The sequence below is a fragment of the Gavia stellata genome, chromosome 3 (genome assembly GCF_030936135.1).
Source record: "Gavia stellata isolate bGavSte3 chromosome 3, bGavSte3.hap2, whole genome shotgun sequence".
Taxonomy (NCBI): Eukaryota; Metazoa; Chordata; class Aves; order Gaviiformes; family Gaviidae; genus Gavia; species Gavia stellata.
Window position 1 is genome coordinate 94,289,407 of NC_082596.1, and position 8,629 is coordinate 94,298,035.

The window sequence follows — 8,629 nt, forward strand, 5'->3', positions numbered from 1 at the left end:
TGCTGACGTATTCATACAGATAAGCCTCACACAACAAGAAAATAGGCCCAACCTGCTGAGGCTAGTTTGTAGATTACCACTGACACATCAGATCTGGAAACAGATCACACTGATTATGACAGCATATGTTTTGCGTATGGTGGAAATGCACATCTTTTACGCAGAGAGTTTTCAAATATAGAAAACCATCTCATGGTTTTGTAGAGGGTTTTTTTTTTAAATAATGCTGACTTATTTATGAAACATTTGTGATTAAACAGTAAAGATATAACTTCTCTTCGATTGTTGCAAATTATTATTTTTTTAATAGAAGAACTGCCCCCATTTCTCTAAACATCTCTCAGACTGAGGATCAGCTATATCATGATTTCTGCTGCGTAATATCTTTTTTAACTGTATGGAGCTATATACCCACAATGTCATATCTATAATTTTACAGGTAGTGACCTGTCTTTCCAGGAGCCTCCGTTCCCTTTCTCTGGATAAATTTCAGTACAATTTATGCTGTTTCTCTCACTGTGGACATTGTAAAATATTGTTTGCCTCCCTCAAATAGCCAGAATTTTAACATAAGCAAGCTTGGATGGCTGAAGAAGCAAAGAAGGATGAGAAGGCAGTTGTGGGGAGGGGGAACAGCAGGCTAGAAACATTGAGAATACCTGTCTCAGAATTGACAACTGGAGCTTTCCAGGATCAATGGCATTTGCACCTCATTCAGGGCAAAATTTTGGCACTCTCTTCATCCAGCCATACTTAGGAACCCACAGCTGAACTTGTTAATGAAATTCCCTTTCACAGTTAAAAATAAAAAACTAAAAAACACTGAATATGAATGTGGAAGAAAGGCAATTTGATGTTTGTAATTATCGAGGTAAACTCCACGACCTGCTGAATGTATGCAAAATGGACCCTGGGTGGTGTATATAAAAGTGGCATGGGCAGAGAATAAGAGCAAGTATTGAAACTTCTTTCTGGTAGAGCAAGTCATCATACAGGATGCCTACCATGAGCAACAAGGGGGTTCCACTGAAAGGTAAGACTTTTGCCATTCACTTGCTGATAACTTTCATATTTCCTTAAATTTAGATTGAATTAGGAAGTAACTGAAATGTAACAGCTCTAGAAACTGAGGCCTTCCAACCACCTAGTCTTCCAGTAATGGTGAAACCTGCCTCCACCTCAAACATGTAGTGTCCAAAGCTTGGAATTAGAAGGCAGCTTGATCCCTTTTTTACTCAGTCCTTTGTCTCCTAAGACTACCTTTGCATTGGACAGTGTCACAGAAAATTGGCTTGAGGGATGTGACACCTGCACACGAAAGACTGGATCCAGACTACTTTGCTACACGACTCAGAAGGCAATGACTAAAAGTCGTTATCCACAAGTCTAGAAGTGATGTAGTAAGTTTGAAGTGAATGTTTTCACAATCATCTTCAACTTTCTAAGCCAAAAATTCTCAGCTTTTCTTGTTCACAGAATTATTCCCCAGAGTACTTTCCTAACTGCAGCATGCGGCATGCACCTTGTTCATGGGGGAGGAGAGAGGCTTACTTCAATATTGTGTAAATGCACTTTTCTTGAATTTAGAGCTAGAAGGAAACTTATCACATGATAACATTAGGGACAGCTCTGCTGATTTATGGAGTACACTTTAATTTAATATTTAGAATAAGTCTAGTGAGCCAATACAGGTAGCAGGCCAATTTCCAGAACTAAAGCTCTCAAGAGCACAGAACAGTGTTCTTTGAATAAGTACGTTCATTTACCAAATATTTGCTTTTAATTTTTTCCATTGTTTTTCTGTGCATATTTTATTTCACTGAATAGAAAACTTGACTTTAAAATTAATATTAAAAGCTGTAAACAGATGAGGTTTTGTGTTTTAGATAATGAGAAGTCCTCTATATCAGTTTCAGAAGCTCAGGAGAAAAGACAAAAGATCTCTCAGATTTCTTAGCAGTAGGCAATTCAGGGTTAACTCTAAACAGCAAAGCAGCACAGCTGCTGGAAATCTTCTGAAGGAACTCCCAGGACAATCAAAACCTTAAGAGAGTGACCTAACCACCCTCCCACAAAATTAATTTAAACTCCAAATGTTTGCAAAGAAGAAAAGGACCTGTGGGAGGAGGAGAAGAAAAAAAAAAAAGACAAAAAAAAAAGACAGACCAATCTATTTTCCAAACTTATATATCTGTGCAAATATAATTATGTATCTATATTTACACTGGGAAGAAGTTCGATTTTTTCATTCCATTTATCACTGTATGATAAAGTCAGGCTCAATAGTAAGAGACTTCAGAATACAGTGTACACTGCAACACAGGTTACCTTGCCTCCTCAAACTCTGGAGCAGGCTCTGCTAAACAGTCAGGCTGATGGAGGGGAGAAAGGATAACAGAATTACCATGCTTCCCTCCTCCATTGATTTTCAGCAGCCAGTACAGGGGATACTCTGAGCCATGTGACGGCACAGCCAGAATCACCCAGCGTCTGGCTCTGACAGCTACTTCTAAACGCACATGCAAGTCAATGTGATTCCGTTTTGGTTTGTTTTAAACCTGAACAGGTTTGTTGCTGGTGGTCCTTCTGGTGTCCAACATGCTCCTGACAAAGGAAGGAGTGACCTCCTTGCCAATCTGCCCCAATGGATCTGTCAATTGCCAAGTTTCCCTTGGGGAACTTTTTGACCGAGCAGTTAAACTTTCACACTACATCCACTTCCTCTCTTCAGAAATGTTCAATGAATTTGTAAGTACTCTGCCTTTTCCTGAGAGCGAGAAAATATAAAAATGCAATTTAATACTTTTTAAGCACAAACATATGTTAACATGTGAAATCCTTCAATAAGTAAACAAATATGACTGCTGCACAGTCAGTGATAGTCCCAATGGTGACCAAATCTGTGTATAGTGCTGGCCATTACTAAGATCCCCAACGCTTCTATTAAAAGATACCATTTTCCCATCATTCTTTATCTGTGGGACAAGTTTGTGTTTGCTGAGTGCCAGTTTCACTCTAAAGACTCACCAGAAACTTTTGACCTTTACAGCATAAAAGCAGTGATAAAAGCAATGGAACCACAATTAGTTAATACAGTGTTTGAATTGAAGCTCTTCTTACTTACCTGTTTCAACAACGCCTATCCTTGCTGATCTGCAGGATGAACGCTATGCTCAGGGCCGGGGTTTTATTACAAAAGCTGTTAATGGCTGCCACACTTCCTCCTTAACCACTCCTGAAGATAAGGAGCAAGCTCAGCAGATTCACGTAAGTCCCATTTCTAATGTTATTCAGTGTGAGATAGAGCGTGGGGAGGGGGGAAAGAGGGAGGGTTAGGCAATAGAGAGGCAGCAGAGAGAGAGGGAAATCAGCTCAATCGGAATAAAAAAGCCAGGAAGAGGAAAGCACCAAAAAGCCAAGAAAAGCTGATTTAGTATTTGCTGATACTAAGTTACAGACTATACAGAATATATAAGTACCAGTAACTTCAATCTTCCCTTCCTTTTCCTGTATGTTACATTCAGCCATTGAGTCTTATTTCCAGTTACAGTATAACCTCATGGCACAATGCCAGTTACCATGCTTGTACAGTACTGAGAACTCTACAACCTTTGAATATTACCTTAAAACACCTTATAGACAATTATTACATTAACAAACATAAAAACATATTGGCACTATAGTGAATACTGTATGCAGGCAGAGGTAAATAGTTTTCCAGTAACTGAAAACACTGACATTACTAAACAAATGCTAAATAGCTATTCTTGCTGTTACCAGTAGGTAAAAGTGGTCACATCATCATCCAAATACAAAAACTCTAGTGCAAAATACTGCAAAATACTTGTAAAAAGAAACATGCTACGTACGTCAATTTAATAATTATAAACTTAAGGGAAGATGAAGATAGTCTTGTTCAGCCTATGCTCACAGATACGATTTGAAAATACTCAGGAGAAAAAACTAAGCACAAGTGTACGAATGGGGCTGTGCCAGGGAGAAATCTTTATCAGTTTCATGGCGGTGATATCCTTGCAATTCCAGTATCGCCATCTTCTCAGTACATCATTCAGAAAGTCTATTGGGAGCGATGGAATTCACAGCCCTGGGTATATAACAAGTCTGGTTGTGTTCAGATCCAGTGCATCTAGCAAAGAAGAAATGGTTGAATACTACCATAATCATAAGCTTTATGAATTTTTATTGCCCACAAGAAAGGACAATTTTTAAAACCAGAGAGCTCTTTGCTGGAAGCACCATTGTTCAAAGGGGAGGACAGATGAGTTATGTAGAGGCAATAAAAGCTATTTAGTGGTTTACCATAATGTACACCTTCCATTCAGTACTAAATTTTTTTTAAAAATCATTGGATTTTAAAATACTCATCAAAAATCAGATAAGGAGTTCTGGTTTTTTCACAAAGATGAAACACAGTTGTGCTTGCTAGTTCTTAATGTGGAGAGGGTTTAATGATATTTTCCATTAGAATACTGTAACTGCTTTAGCTAATATTGTAGAACATGGTGACAACAATTACAAACTTCAAAAATGCAATTGCAGAGAGGTATCTAAGACAGGGCTATAGGGCACAGTTAGTGGTAGGTCCTGGAATAAGTTCCCAGATCACTATGTCTGAGGACATTACTCTAAATGCCTCCTAATGCTGCCAGCATTTAGCCTTCCTATTTTAACTGCCTTTTCTTAATGTGGGTGAGCAGCATGAAGACCTACTGAATTTAGTACTGGGAGTGCTGCGCTCCTGGAATGATCCCCTGATCCATCTGGCCTCTGAAGTACAAAGAATCAAAGAAGCTCCAGACACCATCCTCTGGAAGGCTGTAGAGATTGAAGAACAAAACAAGCGGCTTCTAGAAGGAATGGAGAAAATAGTTGGGCGGGTAAGTATTAAGGCCTTAACATCCTTCCAGCCTGTTGCTGTAAGGAAGGCACACACAGTGACAGGCCCTCCCTGCCTGGAATAGGAAAGGAAGCAGTAGGTGTGAAGGAAAAAAAGTGAGCCAAGATAGCTGAATCTGAGAACTTTTCCGCTTTCTTCTTTCGGCTTTCTTTTTTTTTCTGCTACCTTGCAATTTCTAAAGAGACAACGTGGTATGACTGGCATAGCGTGATCCAGCGTTCTCCCAGTCCTACTTCAAGGGAAGGTGTAATCATCAGGACTAGTAATTGTCATCCTATCTTTGAGTATTTTGAATTTGCGATCCTGATTTTTTAAGGATGCGTCTGTGTTTTTTCACATGCACATATTTATATGTACGTTTTAGCATTTTTATACACATCTGTATACATCTAGGTATTGTGTATAGTTTTCAGAAACAGATACTGTGTTTAAAACTGTTCTGGAAGCCTGGGCTATTGCAAAGATGTGGCATACAGCAAAGTAGTCATGGTACCTTTCATTTCTCTTTTCGCACCATACTGGTTCCTCTGAACTCTGGCTCTGACTTGGCTTCCCCTACACTTGTAAGGTTAGACAACAAGGCTGTTGTCTGACAAAACCCATACTCGAATACCCCTTGTTATCAGTAATTGATTGAAAGCTTTCCTAAAAAAATCAGCTCTAGCTTGTTTATTTTTAAAGGGGTCTCTCTTAGTCCCTGAATATATCATTCTGTCAGTGAGTTAGATATTAACAAGAGGTTCTGACTTTACTGGCTTTTGCTCAGGCTCTGAACAGTTGGTGGCATTAAGAGTGCCACCCACCATCTCTGTATCCACCACTTTCCACTAGATCACTCACTCACTCAGGCGTTTCCTTGCTCAGAAGCCTTAGCCCATCCAGGCCACAAATGCATTTATCAGTGTAATCAAATACATCTCTATCCCATATCCATGGGTAAAAAGGGTGCAGGCAAGCATCCAAGGTAACAGCAGAAGTCAGGTGCTGCTACAGTTACCCTGTCACCACCTTCTCGTTCGCATTATTTACGGAAGGAGGTTGAAGACAAGACTGGCAAATTCATTAGTGTCAAACCATGTTTTTGAGTGATAGTAGGTCTATCGTTTTTTCTGCCTGTTGCTTAAACTGAGTGATAGAGGCTCCACAGATAGATACTCTCTTATGTGCTTTTACAAAGTACAGCTGGTGGGAAATAAGGAAAATGCAGAAGCACCAACAGGCACAGACCTCCTTCCTGCTATGAAAGGTAGATTTTTGTGATATGAGAAAATTAATGATTGTCTCTTTCAAACAAGGAGACCTATACCAATCATCTTCACCTCAGATACTAACTCACTACATGAGTTCCTACACATACCTTTCTAACATTAGAGGTCACTGTGTCACTCAGCATTTATTTTTTTTTTTAATGGAATCTGAGGTACAGTACATCTGAAGATGTACATCTGAAGATGTACTGTTGAGAGATTTGTCTAGTAAAATGTTTTTGAAGCTGCCTGTATCAGAGAGATCACCTAAGAGATAGGCAAGACAAAGGTGGAGATGCACACAAAGAAGTTCTAGGAACAAGTGTTAACAAAGATTTCAAGGTGGAGGGAACCAAAAAGAGATGTCACTGATGAGTCCATGCATGAAGGAAGGTTTGATTTTTCTGCAACGTCAGATTCCACTGGACGTTGGTTAACACACTAGTTCTCTTAAAACACTACTGACACAGTCAAGCTTTTAATTTAGGGAAATAAACTGAAAAATCTGACAAATACATTCAAAATCTGCATGGAGACATAGAACATTATACAGAATAGTGGGAACCATAACAGGAAACACTTTACCAGGCATACATAACAACTAGCATTCCTCAAGGCCAGCATTTTAAATGTTCTACATCCAGCCAAATTCACAATTGGTATCATTTTGTATCTTCAGGTTCATTCTGGTGAGATCGGAAATGAAGTTTACTCTCAGTGGGAAGGCCTTCCATCCCTGCAACTCACTGATGAGGACTCCAGACTCTTTGCCTTTTACAACCTGCTGCATTGCCTCCGCAGAGATTCCCACAAAATTGACAACTATCTCAAGCTTCTGAAGTGCCGCCTAATCCACGATAGCAATTGTTAAGTACTCATGGGCCTAATCACTTATTTACTGAAATCATTCATCATGGTGTTCTTGTTGCTTTGCCACTTTTCTTTGCAAACTTTACGAAAAGTCACACTGTACAGCATCAGGATCGTCAGTAACTTTCAGGCATGTTTGTGTGAATTCTGGCTGCAACTATTAGCACCATTTTTCTTGGTGTTTTAAAAAGTTATTAAATTACTTGTATGACAAAAATACACTTTTCTGTCTAATCTCCTCACTTAGTAGCATTTCAGTGATAACCAGATCATGCAGATACCAATAAAAATGTTATTAAATCCAAAAGCACATAACACTGAGTGGTGTCAGTGAATGAAAAATAGCTGGTATGGTTTATATCTTTAGAAGTGGCTTCTCTTTTTGGATCTCAGTCTCTGTTTACTGATGACAGGATATCTTACTTCCATTGCTCTTTACCCCCCCTCCCCCCAAAAAGAGAGGAAAAAAAAGAGGGACATCAAAAAGCAGATTAATCATGTATTACACTAAACTACCCTAAACTAAAAGTATGGTCTGAAATCCAAACTACTTGGATTGATGCTTTTACTCTGTACAAAAACTGTCTGAGTAGGGGAGAGAAAGGTAAGAAATCCATCCTGGCTAACATAGCCATTGATTCACCATGCAGTCCATGGAGAGAGAAGACACATCCAGAATTTTAAGGACAGAGATCCAAGTATATCTACGTCTCTACTGACTGTTTAGAGAAGAAGCATTTCCAAAGGAAGGTTCATGACATTTGAGGTGACTATCTGAGGGCAAAGGAACCAACAGGTTTCAGTAGGTCCCAACAGGAAATGCTGGGCATCCATATCATATCCACCTACCGTTCACATTCCTCCAAGTGATGTGGTGGTTGCAGTTGCTCAGAAAACTTTCAAGCTATAAAAAGGCACTAGCTGAGCTAAGGTGTCCACTGTCATAAACCTGAAGTGTCTCCATTCAGTTTGGGTTTAGTCGCACTCAAAGTTTTTATGGCACTCATTTCAAAACACTACAGTTAAACATCGGAAAATTGGAAAGACCAAAATAATTGACTACTTTTGAAAAAAATCTGGCTTACAGTCACACAGCAAGCAAGAAGCCAAAGAGCAGATGGAGCCATTGGCCGTATCTATATACTGTCTTTGTAAGCCATAAACAAACTTGGCCTTGGCTTCATCGCACAGCTTCAGCAAAGAGGAGCTTAAATTCAAATCAGCTCCTCACAGGTTTGGCTTCCCACTAGACAAGCCTACTGCATTGCCCCAGAGTTGAGGCAGCTTGGAGGAAGAGTGAAACACCAGAGAAGATGGGTTTGAGGGCTTAAGCCTCTCATTACCATAGCAGAATAAGCACAGCCATAATAGGTATTTATGTAAGAGATTAAATACCAGCTGCTAGAAAGGTCTCATTTTAGCCATCTCTATAAGGATGTAATGATACTTGCATTTCTAATTATGTGTGTGTGTGTATATATATATATATAATGGCCCTTTAATCTCTTCATGTTTTCAATTATTGATTGCCTCAGGCTTTATCTTGGTAAGTACATACTAAGCCCATTTTTAATATATATAAAATCATCTGTGC

At 39.2% G+C, this 8,629-nt stretch overlaps 1 protein-coding gene across 1 annotated transcript; it reads left to right on the forward strand.

The window, feature by feature from the left end:
• Window positions 1–996: 996 nt before the first annotated feature.
• PRL (prolactin) lies at window positions 997–7,036 on the forward strand. The gene is made up of 5 exons (XM_009807782.2): window positions 997–1,033; window positions 2,567–2,748; window positions 3,160–3,267; window positions 4,719–4,898; window positions 6,845–7,036. Exons 1-5 carry the CDS (start codon window positions 997–999, stop codon window positions 7,034–7,036), a joined length of 699 nt encoding a protein of 232 aa, XP_009806084.1.
• The last annotated feature ends 1,593 nt before the right edge of the window (window positions 7,037–8,629 follow it).

Excerpts from the sequence above, each read along its gene's own strand:
- PRL (XM_009807782.2), top strand. The coding sequence starts at position 997 with ATGCCTACCATGAGCAACAAGGGGGTTCCACTGAAAG. Across the intron at positions 2,749-3,159 it reads CAGAAATGTTCAATGAATTT|GATGAACGCTATGCTCAGGG; the intron begins GTAAGTACTCTG and ends GCTGATCTGCAG. Across the intron at positions 3,268-4,718 it reads AGCAAGCTCAGCAGATTCAC|CATGAAGACCTACTGAATTT; the intron begins GTAAGTCCCATT and ends GTGGGTGAGCAG.